Source organism: Protobothrops mucrosquamatus, unplaced genomic scaffold (assembly GCF_001527695.2).
Source record: "Protobothrops mucrosquamatus isolate PMUCROS unplaced genomic scaffold, P.Mucros_1.0 scaffold2140, whole genome shotgun sequence".
Classification (NCBI taxonomy): Eukaryota; Metazoa; Chordata; class Lepidosauria; order Squamata; family Viperidae; genus Protobothrops; species Protobothrops mucrosquamatus.
Window position 1 is genome coordinate 48,635 of NW_015388239.1, and position 17,194 is coordinate 65,828.

Genomic DNA, 17,194 nt, shown 5'->3' on the forward strand with positions numbered 1-17,194 from the left:
TAAAACAGCGTTGCTGTTCTTGGAACTAATTTAGTTGCTAAGCTTATTATATAATCTAAAGTAACGCTGTATTTTGGACTCACAATCAGAAACAGGATCTCTTGGCTTACCGGAACGTGTAATTTCCTGGTACCAGGTTGGTCAGTTCCAGAATATCTGTATCAGCAGAGACCTTCTCTTCTCGAAGTGGCCCCTTTAGTTCTTCCCAGTGGTAGCTGACTATTTTGTCATCATCAGTACTTTCTGATCCAGTGAACACAGATAATGTGTGTCTTATTTTACAAGCCATTTTCTCAATAAACATGCAATAAAGTAGTCAAATCTACTTAAAAAATTAGTCCAAAGCTGATGCGTAGTTATAGACCAGTGGTGGCGAACCTATGGCACGCGTGCCAGAGGTGGCACTCAGAGCCCTCTCTGTTGGCACGCACGCCGTCACCCCAGCCCCGCCACCCCCCTCCTTACCAGCAGCCCCCCTGGAGGAGAGTCACCCCAGGCGCAGCCTGCGCAGAGCAGCACAGCCAAGGACATGGCAGCCGGGCACAACACTCCGCCCTTGCGCCCCATCGCGTGCAGATGATGCTGCGGGGCGCGGACAGAGGGCATGGCCATGACGCTGCTGGGCCGCGTGGGCGATCTGCTGTGGTGGGTCGCGGAAGCGGTGGGTGGCCCTGCGGGCGGGAGAGGTGGGGACAGGGCAGGGGCGAGGCTGTTTTGGGGCACTCGGTCTCTAAAAGGTTCGCCATCACTGTTATAGACCCTTTCACAAGCCACAACATTTAATTATTATTTCCCAAGAATTGATGCTATAGCAACCATTAAATTTGCAGCGGATGATCAAGAGCCCACGGACAGAAGCTGCATTATAGATATATTTGATTCCAGTTTCAATCTCCAGAATGTCACAAGCAGGGCAAGAAACAACTGAAGATGAAACCCTGGAGGGCCCAGACGTAATTCTAGCCAACCTGCCTAACAGGCTACAGGTTTGTAAAGCCGTCTTCCCCGAAACCGATGGCCTTTGGAAGTCCTTTGGAAGCGCTGAGGAAGCACTCTCCAGAATTATCTGTGGAGATTCTCAGTCATCCAAGTCATAGTTGTCTCAAAAGTGCTTTTTTTTCTTCTTTTCTTTTCCAAAGGCAACTGGACTGTTTTTTCCTTGAGGAAGAAGAAAATATTTCACTTCTCATCCAAGAAGCTTCATCAGTTCAGATGGGCAGGGGGGATGGAAGGATAGGTACTGACAGTTGAAACTGGATGGTGAGGGATGGAAGGACAGGTGCTGATAGGATGGGGGGGGGAGTATGGAAAAATTGTATTTCTTTGCAGTCACCTGATCGTTAGCACTCTCTCTGAGAGCTGTGTGAGGAGGCCACTTGGGGGTGTGTCTGTGCCCTCAGGATCACAGGGTGCAACTGGTTGTGGAATTTTCTTGGAACTGCAGCAAGGGTTGCNTTCTTCTTCTTCTTCTTCTTCTTCTTCTTCTTCTTCTTCTTCTTCTTCTTCTTCTTCTTCTTCTTCTTCTTCTTCTTCTTCTTCTTCTTCTTCTTCTTCTTCTTCTTCTTCTTCTTCTTCTTCTTCTTCTTCTTCTTCTTCTTCTTCTTCTTCTTCTTCTTCTTCTTCTTTTCTTCTTTTATTTATTTTATTTTATTTTATTTTATTACATTTATATCCCGCCCTTCTCCTTACGGACTCAGGGCGGCTAACAATCGGATAAAAATACAAGAATTACAATACAAATTTAAAATTAATTAAAAGGGAAATATTTAAATCTAATCCAATTAAAATATAATTAAAACCCCCTCTAAAATCCCCTAGGCCAGTCCCGCAAGCTGGAACAACCATGTCTTAAGGGCTCGGCGGAAGGAAGGGAGATCAGGGATCACCCTGATCTCTGGGGGCAGTTCATTATTATTATTATTATTATTATTATTATTATTATTATTATTATTATTATTATTATTATTATTATTATTATTATTATTATTATTATTATTATTATTATTATTATTCTTCCTCCTCCTCCTCCTCCTCCTCCTCCTCCTCCTCCTCCTCCTCCTCCTCTTCCTCTTCCTCAAGAAAAAAACAATCCAGTTGCCTTTTGAAGGGAAAAAAAAAGCACCTTTGATACGGTCTCCAGAATTCTTTTGGCTGAGCTGATTGAAAAGGCAAGTAGATTCGGTCCCAATATACAGGTTGTCCTTGACTTATGACCACATTCAAGACCACCCATTTCCACTGAATTTGCTTATCAGAAGCCCTCTGGGAAGGTCGCAAATGGCGATCATACGATCCTGGGATGCTGCAACCGATGTAAATATATGCCAGGGGCCGAGCGCCTGAATTTGGATCACGGGGATGCTGCAGTGAATGTAAGTGCAAGGAAAAAAGTCTAAGTCACTTTTTTCAATGCCTTTGTAACTTTGACTAATTGCTAAATGAATGGTGGCAAATTGAGAACTACCTGTACTCGGGGGAGGCAAGAGTATAGAAGGCTGGCATGAAATACTTCGAAAAATTAAAGCAATTTAGTAGGAAGAGATAACATACAAGCTGATGGTGTTTTATGTCCTCATCATTTGCAGCCTGAATGCAGTAGAGAAATCCTTTATGACGGCTTTCTTTGTTATTGAAAAGGGAAAGGGAAAGTAGAGCTGATTTTCTGAACAGGTGTCGGAATCTCTTCCTGAAAATATGGCAGCGTGATGTTTAGGACCAGAGCTGGGACATTGAAAAGCGGTGCTTAAATGTTTTTGTGCGAAAGTAGCATAAAGCCTTGAGTCTTTCAGATATTAAATCTACGCATTTGGCACTGAGGGCTTGTAGATCGGAAGTCTGAGGAAGTCAAGACGTGAGTAACACTTGAAGTGCTCCAAGGGATACACACCTCTGCCATGCCCCTTTCTTCTTAAGGAATGATCGTTGCCGTCCCCTAGCTTTTCTGATGATTTCAGGAGCAGACGGCAATGATTGCGTTCGTGTTGGGAAACTGCCAGTTAGGCTGTAAGGAGGGGTCAAGCAAGGGCCTAGCTTGGAGTCATTGCACAACCGCAAGTGGCCTAAGGTTGAGCTCCCTCAAGATCCACGAAGTCTTAACTTGTCGTTCCCGGGGAAAGGCAAGCAGTCGGGGGAAGATTCCTATAAGATACTGTAGGTGGTAGACAATAAAGTAAATACCTATCCATGAGTGTCTTTGGTTGCCAGGGCCTGACATTTGAGTACTTACGGCTGCCGTCAATGACTGTTGAGGTGGTTGGAAGAGAGATCTCCAGGAACTGGGGTGACACAATGGCCACGGGGGGCTGATTTACTCGAGGCTCTGCGGTGACAAAAGAAACATGACAGTTTCCCTAGGAACAAATGACAAGATACTCGTGGCACGTGCCAGCTCCTTTAGAAATCCACTTCATTCAATTGCAGCACAGTTAGTAGAAATAAGAACCACAAAAACCCCAATGTTGTTTCGAGATTGTGCTTGCTAGACTACCTTAAGATGAACCCCCTGGAGCTTGAAGACCCTTTCCTATCCACTGTGCCATGTGCTATTCTATCTTTAAAGGCTGTTGTAAGGATTAATCAAAGAATCTATTAAAGAGTCCGAATTATCTAGAAAGTTTTGTAAAATGTAAATTCATTTAGTGGCTATAGCAACTTTTCAGCTTCAAAATCCTCTTATTTACCACCATTGTAAGGATTAAGTTATTACTTATTAAATCCTCTTGTTTGCAAATTGGAAATCCACTTTCTATACAACTAGCTGAAATCACAGCCTTTTTTCCACTGCTCTTGCATTTTTGTGGTGAGGTGAACAGTCCCCTGGACTGCAAGGCGATCAAACTGGTCAGTCCTAGAGGAGATCAACCCCGACTGCTCTTTAGAAGGCCAGATCCTGAAGTTGAAACTCAAGTACTTTGGCCACCTAATGAGAAGGAAGGACTCACTGGAGAAGAGCCTGATGCTGGGAAAGATGGAGGGCAAGAGAAGAAGGGGACGACAGAGAAGGAGGGGGCTGGATGGAGTCACTGAAGCAGTAGGCGTGAGCTTAAGTGGACTCCAGAAGATGGTAGAGGACAGGAAGGCCTGGAGGAACATTGTCCATGGGGTCGCGATGGGTTGGACACGACTTCGCAACTAACAACAACGAACAGTCCTGCCATTAAGTTAGGACAGTATTACAACAGTAAGAATTCTCTCCAGCCTCTGGACGAAGCTTCTAACATTCTTCAAAGAGTGGACAGGGAGGCAAGAGAGTCCTCAATTTGCTGCATATATTTAATATGCCCTCATATTCATATTTGTAGTATCCAGATGTTAAATTAGTTTCTAAGTACAAAATAGGGACATGGATAATTTGAACATAGTAGTCCTAAATTCTGGATTAGCAATATCAACTGCCCGCTGCAATTCATTAGAGATATCCGCTCTGGTTGCCCACATAGAAAGAATCATCTTTTGCAAGTAGAGCCATGCAAGCATTCTGATGGATAATAGGGAGCATTTAAAATAACAAGGCAGAAGAAAAGCTCTGTAGAGCTCCTGCAGCTCATAACCAAGGCAACACCATTTAATCAATGCTGTATTACCTAACTTAAAATAATTAGTGGAAAACAGTAAACACTTCCAGAAGCAGGCAGCCTTATTAGACTGCTGGTAAAAAAAAACAAAAAACCATCCTGTGGTATCCTAGCTAGTTCATTTTCACATAAGCTTCATGCATCAAGCCCACTTCATCAGACAGATGGAACCAATCCCAGGAGAGAGATTCTCTTGAGTACATGCAAAGGAAGGGAATAAGGACCCCTAAAGGAATCAGGACACAGAATGATTAGATACTGGTCATAATAAGATCTCAGAGTTGTGTGTTTTGTCCCAAAGGGCACTAAATCCGGTATAATGTGAGTTTTGTGTTCTGAAAGTGGTGGCTGACTATAACTTGCCTCGTCAAGATTTAGCCTGTCTCTTTTCAAAGAATTACATCGCTGGATAAGCCCACGAGAGCAACTGCAGTTCAAGACAAGCTGATAGTTTTTTCAGAGAGGCAGAAAGTGGTTTGTATTTATTATTCATGCTCAAATAGGTCCCTGGGTATGATCTCACCTCACAAAGAAGCATTGCCAAAGAAATTATATAACTACCACCAACAGGAGCACTGCTGCTGTTCACACAAAGCACAGAAAGGGAAAAGAGGTGAAAGGAATGTGATAATGACACACTCCTTTTCCTCTCTCAAAACTGAGTCAAACGTTTTGCTTAGAACATATTCAGGCCAGCGATGATTTGGGCCACCTACTTGCTTTTCAAATGTTTACAAAGACAGGAAACTATAAGAATAACCCCTGGGAAGACAATGCAGGAGAGGAGGAGATTGATGCAATCCCTGAGCATACCTGGTTTAACCGTCACATTCACCATCCCTTCTCCGTGTGCATTATCACCATCTACTATCACGTTGAATTCATATAGGCCAACTGTGAGCTGCCAAACAAAATGAGCAGGGATTGTTAAGGAAAAAAGACAAGACTAACATGATTATGTTTAAAAAAAAATCCATCATAAAGGATACCCGTGTTTCCCTGAAAATAAGACCGGGTCTTATTTTATTTTATTTTTTTGCCTCCAAAAGAGGCACCAGGTCTTATTTTTGGGGGATGTCTTATTCACCTCCGGCAGCGACAACCCCGCCCAGCAGGTCCACTTCTTCTGGGGCCAAAGGAGCAGCTGCATTCTGGCCTGCATTTCACAGTCAGGCCTTTCTGAAAAAGGCCTGTAACTGAGAAATGCAGGCCTGGCTGCAGAAGATGCCAGAGAAGAAGTGGGCCAGCGAGGAGAGGCCTGGCTGCAAGGTAAGCAGGTGTGGGGCATGTGGGGCAGATCCACCTCCCCACTCCCATCCTAGCTTGATTTTTAGGTATGTGCCTCGCCCCAAAACTAGGGCTTATTTTAGGCATAGGGCTTATATTAGGCCCACCCCCAAAAATCAAGTTAGGGCTTATTTTGGGGGGTAGGCCTTACTTTCAGGGAAATACGGTATTGGCAGTGTGTTTGAGGCAGGCCTTTTTATAACACTGTTCCCCTCTCTTTCCACCAGTTTCAACAACTCCTCCACCATGATCTGTAGTCACCAAAAGATGTTGTCACGTGCTTAGGGAACTTTTAGGAGCCAAGGAAAAGTTCAGATAATACGGGATGAAAACATCAAAAAGCTTCAAACTGCTTTATATGCTGCTCCCACTGAACACGTTATTGTTTAAAAGCATTCTTCACATACATGAAACAAAAGTAATGCATGTTAAACTAGACCGCATCCTCATTCTGGAATTTTTACATTCTCATGATCCTTAAATCTGTTGCTCTTGCATTCCTGTTTCATACATTTAACGCAAGTGGGACAATAGAGGGCGAGTATGATCAGGTAAACACTTGGACAGCAATGCTTTTATTTATTGCCACATCCATCTAAACCTTGTACAATGACACTTTCAACCCATAATTCTTTCTAGGCAGACTCACCTTGGATAACTTGAGAATCTGTGAATGCTGTCCTTCCATCTCTCCACTATAATCCTTTGGGTGCGTAATCAATCTCCAATCATAGGAATAGCTACTTCCTAATGGAAGAAGAGCAGAGATTAAGACAAAGATCTTAAATTTGCATGTCAAAAATTATTCAAAATGTAATGCCAATGTGGGACTTATGCAGAACAATGGTTTTCTTTACGCTGCCATATTTATGTGAATAAGTCCTGATTGCCAAAATAGATTTGGCCAGGCTTCTTAGCTTCATCTTCCATCGTGAACTTACATGCATTTACCATACAAACTCACAAGGGCTACCAAATTCTGAATTGGACTGTTCAGCTTTTACCTTTAGGTGGTGGAGGTAGGACATATGCATTCAGTTCCACTTCATTCTTTGGCAGGGTCACCTGGACACTGTCTCCAGCAGAAACTGCCAATTTCTTCATAACTGTGGAAGAAAATTAACGTTCAGACACCGAGCAGAACTGGGGACAAATTCACATTTTATATGTTTCATTATAATATGTGCAATAGGTTGTATTCAAAGGGAAAACAGATGTTTCAGAGCGCACAGATGCTCATGTAGCACCTACCGGCAACTTTTTAAAGCAGCTGCATCTTTCCCTGAGACTAGTTATCTTCCCTTTGCAGCTGCACAAGAGAAAGGGGAAAGGATTGTTTGCTTTAAAGAGCTGCCAACAAGTGCTCTGCTTCCCCTTTGACATCTGAAATGCAACGAAGACTTCTGCAACAAATGATTAACAGACATAGTTGTACATAAGAATTATTGGGTATTTGGGCATGTATGTTCCGCTCCTCCCCGTCTTCAGGCCTAGGTTTTATGAAGGAGCCTAAAATATCTTTCTGCTTTTATACAACTAGAGCAAATAAAACCAGGGCACCGTTCATATGCCTGAATACTGAATAAATTTGTGGAGAAAGAGTTAATCTTATTTTTTTTTCATTTAGTGTTTTTTAGGAGGCTAAAATGAGGATAGTAGTTGTGCACAAGAATTTTTAAAACGTATTGGGTCAGTAGAGACTCAAACTAGAAAATAATCAAAACGGAAGCCCCCTTAATCACAGGTCTGATACAATATCTGAATAATTTGTCTTCGGATCTAGTACAACAGTATCAACAGAGCTTTGTCTGTTTATGAACTAAGATAACAAAAGTTATTGTTTTTATAAAAGTATTAGGGGAAAAAAGTTATCTTCCAAGCATTGTTGACAAAATCAGTGTTAAAGAGAGTCCAGAATTTGGAACCTGGTCAAGAACATTTAAAGGAGGATGTATGGCGTCTCCTCAGCCAAAGTTTGCTCTTACCTGGTGTTGGGGCAGGAGTACTAGGTACTATAGCAGGATTGGTCAGAACTGCAGTAACGCTGCCATTGATGGGCGTGCCAGTTGGAACAGGGAACACCTGTTGCACCTTCCCCAAATCCTTTCCCGGAAGACTATTAGAAGTTGGGATGGCTTTTTCTAAAGAGATGGTCTGGATGGAAGCATTGTTGGATGGTCTGGTTTTCTCAGAGTTCCCAACAGGGCTGGGGACGATGGTTGCTGAAGAGGGATATGGTGTAGAAACTCCTGTAGGGGCCTAGAATTTATATGAGAGAGACAGAGAGTTTGTGAGAATAAATATCAATTACGATTTGTAATAAGTAACCGTTTCAGTTCTTAGTAAGTAACTTAATTCTCAGTTGTTATTTTAGAGGACTGCCTCCATTCTGCTGCCCAGAAATTATATCCCATTCATGAATTACAGAGATAAATACTGCCATTATGAAGTAAAAGTATTCCTCAATATTCTTAGTTAATAAACTTTTTGTTTATAAATCAGATTTCTAACATTTGTATTAAATCAAATTAAATGTAGAATACAGTACAGCTGTAACAGTATATTGTAGGAGTTGTAACAGAATTTGAATTTTATTTTTTAGGACTATAGCAAGGATTATAGAAATATTTGTACTTTTGTGCTAGAAATACTTATTATTTAAGCATATGGTATACAGTGCATACAGAGTATTTTCAAGGACAGAGTTATAAAACTGAGGATCATCACTGAGAAATCCTATTTAGAAGACCTGCCAGCCAGCCTAAGAGTGAATATTCAAATTGGGTATATGTTATATTATCATAGATGCAACATATTTCAAGAAATAGAGTTGGGCCAAGTGATTGTTGATTCTTACACAACAGGTAAGGTACATAAAATTGAAGTGCTGTAGAGCACTGGTTCTCAATTGAGGCCCTAGGATTCTTAAAAGAAGCTAAGTGTATTAGATTGCAAATACTATATTGCTGATATGAGAAAATGCATCAGTTATGTTCCATATCCATATCCATATCCAGGCCCTGATGGGAGACATAGGAGAAAAAAGTTTGAGAAACATTAATTTAGAGGATGGGGATCACTAGGATGATGATAATTAATGTTGGGATAGCAGAAGTATTGAGATTATGCTAGCTATCTAAAGCATGACAAATAACATTTTATTTTCTATTCACTCAACATTTATCTTGCTTGGAAGCAGGATTTCCGTCTTCATGGTCAAGAATTTGAGTGAGGGGTTTGTTTTAGTAATATATAATATTCTTTTACTCAGAAACTGATCAGACTGGTGTAAACAAATCTAAGGAACAGATGGAAACAATTTCCTTTCTTTCATCAGGAAATTCTTTCGCAGACCTTCCCCATTCCAACGGCTTGCCTGGAGCAGCAAGAACCGGACATTTCAGTTTTAACTGGGCTTATCTGTATAATTGCATATTTTCTTGATCCTTTTTATATAGCATCAGTCAAATTCTTAAACTGAAGTATCCAGAAACATCAATGATCTGGACCATATTTATAAGGAAAAATGCAGCATATGTTATTGCGATAGAAGTAAGTTATTTTTATTATTAAATGTGTGACTTGGGAAGTTAGAAGATTAAAATTGATCACCTTTTGCGATCTTCTGACAAGCAAAGTCAATGGGGAAGCCAGATTCACTTAACAATTGTGTTACTAACTTAACAACTGTAGTGGTTCACTTAACAACTGTGAGAAGAAAGGTCACACAATGGGGCAAAATTCACTTAACAAAAGTCTCGCTTAGCAACAGAAATGTTGGGTTCAATTGTGGTCATAATATTCACCACTAGCTTTAATATAGACTTGCCTGATTACGACCTCGTTTTTATCAAAGATTGAAGAGATTCTACGATAAATAGGGAGGTTAGACAAGACGGGTAGTCAGGGAACCTCTTTAGTTCTTTAGTATCACGCGGGGAACGTAAAGTCCACAAACTGATGATAAAACAGTTAAAAGTATTCTACCAAAGTTATCTTTTGGTTAGAATTAGAAAAAAAGTCAGTTCAGATAATAAAAATTCCCAACAGGATTTTCTCTGTTTTTATAAAGAGGATGCACCTTCTCCTAGTTGGGACATCAGAAACGGTGCTGATAGTGCTTTGTCTTTGAAATATATTCCAACTGTTATTGTGTGAGAATTGCACCTGCTTCCCTCAACACAAACTATCATCAAAGCAGGGAGAGAAAATAGCACCAGGAGGACAAGTTGGATAATCTCTGGCATGTCAACACAAGAGAACAAACACCTATACCCTATGGTATAGGGTTTCCTGCCTGAGCAGGGGGTTGGACTAGATGACCTTCAAGGTCCCTTCCAACTTTACTATTATTATTATTATTATTGTTGTTGTTGTTGTTGTTTTTTATTATTATTATTATTATTATTATTATTATTATTATTATTATTATTATTATTATTATTATTATTATTATTATTATATAGATCCAGGGCTAGTGACAGAAATAGTCTATTTGGCGAATTAAATATTCAAACTGCTTTTTTGCCATTTTTCTGTAGTTCCTTATCAAGATATAAAAACCTTCTGTTGCTTCTATATGGGTTTGGGGTTGAAAACTATACCAGCATTATTCAAGAAACAGCAAATTCTGAATCAAAATAAAAGGGTGTTTTATCCAACCGTGATTTAGATATAGTCGTACCTTGGTACTCATTGTTAATTGGTTCCGGAAGGTGCGATGAGTACCAAAAATTATGAGTACCAAACAGTTTTTTCTCATAAGGAATAATGTAGAAAGTAACAAGGAAACTGACACCAAGCCTGTGTGTTGAGTACCAAACAATGAGTACCAGGACAAAATGTTTACGTCAAAATGCATTGAGTACCAAATTTGATGAGTTTCAAAGCAATTGAGTGCTTTGTCTGTACTGACAAAGTCACAGGCAGAGTTAACGTACAATAAATAGAAATATTACTTTTTATAAGAGTTTATTTTCTAGGAACTGTATTTTTCTAGCTCTCAAATTGCAGTATTTCATTAATGGCAAAACTCGATTCCCTTCCTCTTAATTTCTCAGTATATCTTTTGGATGAACAGTGTTTCCTGTCCTTTGTCATATTATCAGAGGTTCAATGCACATCCTAACGTGCCCAGAAAAAGACAAATGCAGTGTAAATATGGCTTTTAGGAAATAGAAAAGGAAAACATAGGATATAATAGACGTGTTTTTGTTGTCCCACAATATGAATGGAGTCGGAAAAAACTAGTCCATGGAGAATAGATGTGACTGCTGTAATAAATGTTAGGAATAAAGCTAAAGCTATGTTTTTCTATCTTAGCAACCATAGAATTTTAATAGGTTGTTTCTGCAGTCCTCCTGCAGTGAAACAGCAGATACTTTGATCAGCAAGCTACGCTTCACATTTCTCTTGTTGAATCGGTCTCTACTGTCAAGCTCACATACTGACATTTGGACTTATTTTATTAATCCTATTAGGTACTTAATTTTTTTGTTAATTAAACCGATGCAAGAACAATATTTTTAAAAATAGTAGTGTGAAACAGGAAGCTGATACCTACAGAATCTCCTGCACTCTAAATTTATCTTTTGTAATACAGTGAGGTTGCTTTCTCAAATGTTTCTGTTGCAAGGATTTTTCACATCTCTCGAAATGTGACCCCTTCTGCCTCCCACCTCAAACTAATGTGTTTATTACACCACTTTGGACATTAGTTGTATTAAGGCCAGGCAGAAGCTTTAACATCAGCATACCTAGCTGCACATATTAAAGGTCTCCCTCTTTTCTTAGGCTCAGTATGTGAAGATTAGTATCTGTGGGAGTCCTTGGGATCTCTCCACCGATAAGAGAATAATAATTCTTAAATTTTCTTCATTTCTTTCAATTCACTATTTGCCCTTACTTAAATTACTATAATCATTTATCAATCAATGCTGGTAGCTAAAAATGACAAACCCTTGGAGTTTTATTGGCAAAATTTCAGAAGTGGTTTGCCACTGCTTTTTTCCTAGGGCTGAGAGACAAAGACTGGCCCAGGTTTACCCAGTTGACTTTGTGCCTAGAGCAATATCAGAACTCACCAAAACTCTTCAGGTTTCTAGCCTGATTCCACTATACCAAATTCGCTCTCCAGAAAACATTACTATTATATGTATAGCGTTGGTTTTTTAAAAATATACGTATTATTTTCTTCTCCCCCATTCTTCAGAATTACATTTCTTTTTCTACCACCCCTACAGTGGTATGATGCTCAGTTTCAGGCCAGCAGCTTCTACAGCAGCAGTGTAAAGTACAATGAGGAAAAGCAGGAACAGAAAGGTTTTAATAATCCTTCAATCACTTCTGAAAATGCTCCCTCCTGGCAACAGATCTAATTAACGGCACAAGACACTTTTTTTCCAGGCTTATTGGAGCAATGAATTTGAGAATTTTCCCTAGAACATAAAAATGGCAGAACATTGTGCTGTAAAGCCTCACTTTTAAGTTACCCTGAGAAACAAAACAACAAACTTGCAACACACTTGAAAAGTCAGGATCACAATTGAATCTTACATAAGAATAAGAAAGGCTGATTTCCACATTTTCACATTATAAAGGCTTTTGCTTCTGAAAACCTTGCATTCCTTGAAAAGTGATAGAAATTTGCTATTAAAAAGGCATTAATGAATCTTTGCCAGAGTATCTTATGAACATGGGCTGGAATAGCAGCAAAATGTCATTATCAGAATATCGAGAGAAAAGTGATAATTCGGGATGTGGTTTAAAAAAAAGGGATGCAGTATGCTTAAGTTGAAATCAGCTGAAATGTGTATTTAATGCTCAGGTCAGGAAGGATTCAGCACAGGGAACATAGTGTTATCTTTCTGTCATCCCAGAGTAACAAACTCTTGTGAGAGGCCAGATGTTTATAATTTAAGGGACAGGAGTTAGGGCATTGTTAAGACAAGAAAGCTGAACAATTCCTAGGTGACTAAAAAGTCAAGGGACAGCAGAGGGATAGCAAGGACAGCTAAGACAAAGCAATGCCATGTAGCTGTTTCCCATATGAAATGGGCCATTTCCAAATTTCCTGAAATGTCCTCTGGCTCCGGTCTATATCCTGTTCTCTTGTCACAGCTGCAATGTGACCAAAGACTGTCAATACTGCACCCAGCTATATGGGAATATCAGATTTCATGAATTACATTCTTTTTGCGATAGGTGAGGTTAAGCAGGATATGACTCTGATCCTATTGGACTTCTCCATAGTTGCAAAAACCTGGCTTTTTTGTCATGCCCTGGAGTTGGAAGGAGAAGTCTGCTCCTCAAAGGGAGTTTTTGGTAAGGAATATCTTTGAATAGTCTCCCAGTGTGCTGTGGACTGTTTTGATTTTGTCTGTTGTTGGCTGTTACTGATCTGATATTTTCATGCTACGATATAATGCCTTGGTAAGGCCACACTTGGAATACTGCATCCAGTTTTGGTCACCACGATGTAAAAAAGATGTTGAGACTCTAGAAAGAGTACAGAGGAGAGCAACAAAGATGATTAGGGGACTGGAGGCTAAAGCATATAAGGAACGGTTGCTGGAATTGGGTATGTCTAGTTTAAGGAAGAGAAGGACGAGGGGGGACATGATAGCAGTGTTCCAATATCTCAGGGGCTGCCCCAAAGAAGAGGGAGTCAAGCTCTTCTTCAGAGCGCCCGAAGGCAGGACAAGAAGCAACGGATGGAAACTAACCAAGGAGAGAAGCAACCTAGAACTAAGGAGAAACTTCCTGACAGTGAGAACAATAAACCAGTGGAACAACCTGCCTCCAGAAGCGGTGAATGCTCCAACACTGGAAGTTTTTAAGAAGAAACTGGACAGCCATTTGTCCGAAATGGTATAGGGTTTTCTGCCTGAACAGGGGGTTGGACTAGATGACCTCCAAGGTCCCTTCCAACTTTATCATCATCATCATCATCATCATCATCATCATCATCATCATCATCATCATCATCATCATCATTATTATTATTATTATTATTATTATTATTATTATTATAAGCCATCTAGAGTCATCCTCCGATTGAGGCCACACAAGTTGACAAAAAGTAAATTTCTTTCCCAATTCAGGAAACTTTTAGTGAAAGCTTTACTATAGAATGGTTAATACCGATACAATGGAAGAGTATTGCACACGTAATTTACAATAAAAAGCTATATTTTGACACAATCTGTTTCAGTAACAACTATCTGCAACATATGAAGCAATATGCCAAACAAATGGAAACATATTTATAGCTTTTAATAGTTCTGTTTGCTATTTTTGCTGTGTGAAGAGACCTGTTGATAAGCAACAAGCTTTATTCTCAACCTTGCAGCTGCAGAGGAGAATGGAGAGCATTCCGATGGCTGCAAATTGATCCGTACTTTATCTTTACCCTAGAGTTGAAACTAAACCTGGCAAATGTGTAGCCAAGGGTCTGGGTTAGGGTCAGCCTTAATTTTAGAGAGACGATTGGGTCAAACCAGCCCAGCCTTCCCTACTTCAGGATTTGCTTAGATAGAAGTATGTATGATTTACCCAGGTTTGATGGGTTAAAAGAATACAGATGCTACTCTAATATAAAAGTCTACTATTAGAAGCAAACAATCCCTATACATAGATAGATCAACAGAATATGGATTAATTTTTAAAGTCAAATGAGCTAGTTGGGTAACAGTCAAGGCAGAGAGACAAGAGAACAAGGTCATAGAAATTCTGCACTGCTATTGGATTGAGCAGCATTATTGCTTTTCCAGGGATTCACTTACCTCCAAGGAGTCACTCCCATCAAGGTCATGCTGTCTGTTGTTAATGTTATCACTGTTGGAAGAAGATGGGCTTTGGGGTTTCAGTTCTTTCGAATCCTTATTATTTGGCAGGAGGGTTTTCTCTACTTTGCTATGGTTTCCTGAAAGGTCCGCTTCCGATCTTGAAGACTGTGGTTCTTTAAGATCCTCGTGAGTTGGTATTCTATCCAAGTCTTCTGATGGAACTGGATGGTTTATAGAACTTCCAACGGAGGAGTCCACGTCTCGCTTTAGAGAATTTCCCCTGACTTTTCCTAAATGCAATGCATGAGCAGGCAGCTCTTTGAAGGACCTCTGTATCCTTGACTTACTCTGATGTCTCTCCCTCCAGTTCAACCATTTGGGAAGATGGGCTTGCCTCTCTTTGGCAGATTGGGAATCTACATCAAGATCAGATTTCGTTACAAAGACCATGATGGGCTCCGCCGTGTCAGTTCTGATCTCCTGACACTTGTGAGACTTGGTACAGTTCACCTGAATGCAGATAGTCCCCATGAGCCAAAATGCATCGCAGGCTGGGGTTTGACAACAAGCAGCTTGACAAGAGTGGATAGAATGCAATCCTTCTAGCAGCTGAAGTTGGACACCATCTGATGACCTCAAACTGCCCTGTTCCAAAGGCTTTCCAGACTGGCAAGCACTTCTGCTCCAGCTTCCATCTGTGCAAAGAGAAGAAAAGTTACAATCATTTTAAAGAAGCAGTAAAAACAAAGGCAAAATGATCACCAGTGGTTGGTTTTCTCACCCGTACAGCAACAACAAAAATCAATCAGTTCCCTTTTTCTTATCCAGAAACATGGTTGTTGTTGCCATCATTATATCAATGGTGCCATCAATGCCATCAATGGTGAAAAAAGTAAGGTTCTACATTTAGGCAAGAAAAACCAAATGTACAGGTATAGTATAGGGGATACCTTGCTCAATAGTAGTAACTGCGAGAGGGATCTCGGAGTCCTAGTGGACAATCCCTTAAATAGGAGCCAGCAGTGTGCTGCAGCTGCCAAAAAAGCCAACACAGTGCTGGGCTGCATTAACAGAGGGATAGAATCAAGATCACACGAAGTATTAATATCACTTTACAATGCCTTGGTAAGGCCACACTTGGAATACTGCATCCAGTTTTGGTCACCACGATGTAAAAAAGATGTTGAGACTCTAGAAAGAGAAGAGCAACAAAGATGATTAGGGGACTGGAGGCTAAAGCATATAAGGAACGGCTGCTGGAATTGGGTATGTCTAGTTTAATGAAGAGAAAGACGAGGGGGAACATGATAGAAGCCTTCAAGTATCTCAGGGGCTGCCCCCAAAAAGAGGGAGTCAAGCTATTTTCCAAAGCGCATGAAGGCAGGACAAGAAGCAATGGGTGAAAATTAATCAAGGAGAGAAGCAACCTAGAACTAAGGAGAAACTTCCTGACAGTGAGAACAATTAACCAGTGGAACAACCTGCCTCCAGAAGTGGTGAATGCTCCAACACTGGAAGTTTTTAAGAGACTGGATAGCCATTTGTCCGAAATGGTATAGGGTTTCCTGCCAGAGCAGGGGGTTGGACTAGATGACCTCCGAGGTCCCTTCCAACTTTATTATTATTATTATTATTATTATTATTATTATTATTATTATTATTATTATTATTATTATTATTATTATTATTATTATTATTATATTTTTATCCCACCTTTTAATATATATTTTGGTCAACTCAAGGTGGAGAACATACCTGGTACACCTGCCTCCTACTTTTCCCACAACAGCAACCCTGTGAGTTGGGTTGGGCCGAGAGGTGACTGGCCCAGTCGCCCAATTGGTTTCATGCCTAAGGGAGACCTAAAACTCACAGCCTTCTCATTTTGAGGCCAGCAATTTAACACTATACCAAATATACTCTCTTATATTGAAATGTTTATGTTTAAAACAAGAGGGAGAGAAAGGAAGCAGAATACCAGCTGCTCAATGAAAAATGGCAAAATGCTAAAAGATAACAAAGAAAAGGCAGAACTATTCTTGAACATGCTATTATGGAGTCAAGAACACCAACACCCACTAACAAGTCTGCTGCCCCAAATCTAATACTTTGTTATGAAGTCTGGGCTACCTTATCTGTCAAATAAATAAATAATCAATAAATCAATCTTGCCTAATTGAACTTTTCCAATAGAAAAAAAATGTTCCAGAAAGTTTATTCGCTAGCTATATTCCTGAAGCTGCAACAAACTGTCTCTCAACGTACCTCGTGCTTGCTGTAAGACACGAAAATGTTGTCAAATGTATTACACTAATTACTGCAAATCTACTGAGGTGTATAAGCTTATTTAGTTCCAAAATAAAACTTTCAATAACAGCAATATATCACTAGAATTATAATTAGTTCCTTTCTGAACCAAAAAATGTTGCCGCTGCCATTTTTCTGTGAGGTGATAAATTCCGTCTATTTAGTGACAAATAAAACATCTCTTCATTGATTAGGATTTTGTATCAGTGACAAAAATATGGTTCTTTTTCCTCGTCACAT

At 40.0% G+C, this 17,194-nt stretch overlaps 1 protein-coding gene across 1 annotated transcript in view; it reads right to left on the reverse strand.

The window, feature by feature from the left end:
* The window catches only part of KIAA0319L (KIAA0319 like), a 58,710-nt gene that overhangs the window by 23,837 nt on the left and 17,679 nt on the right, over nucleotides 1-17,194 (reverse strand). The window contains exons 3-9 of the mRNA XM_015824153.1: nucleotides 14,645-15,342; nucleotides 7,847-8,120; nucleotides 6,866-6,967; nucleotides 6,511-6,608; nucleotides 5,388-5,475; nucleotides 3,227-3,319; nucleotides 111-243 (exon numbers count right to left, since the gene is read on the reverse strand). Coding sequence (XP_015679639.1) covers nucleotides 111-243; nucleotides 3,227-3,319; nucleotides 5,388-5,475; nucleotides 6,511-6,608; nucleotides 6,866-6,967; nucleotides 7,847-8,120; nucleotides 14,645-15,342 — 1,486 coding nt within the window. The remainder of the gene's footprint in view (nucleotides 1-110; nucleotides 244-3,226; nucleotides 3,320-5,387; nucleotides 5,476-6,510; nucleotides 6,609-6,865; nucleotides 6,968-7,846; nucleotides 8,121-14,644; nucleotides 15,343-17,194) is intronic.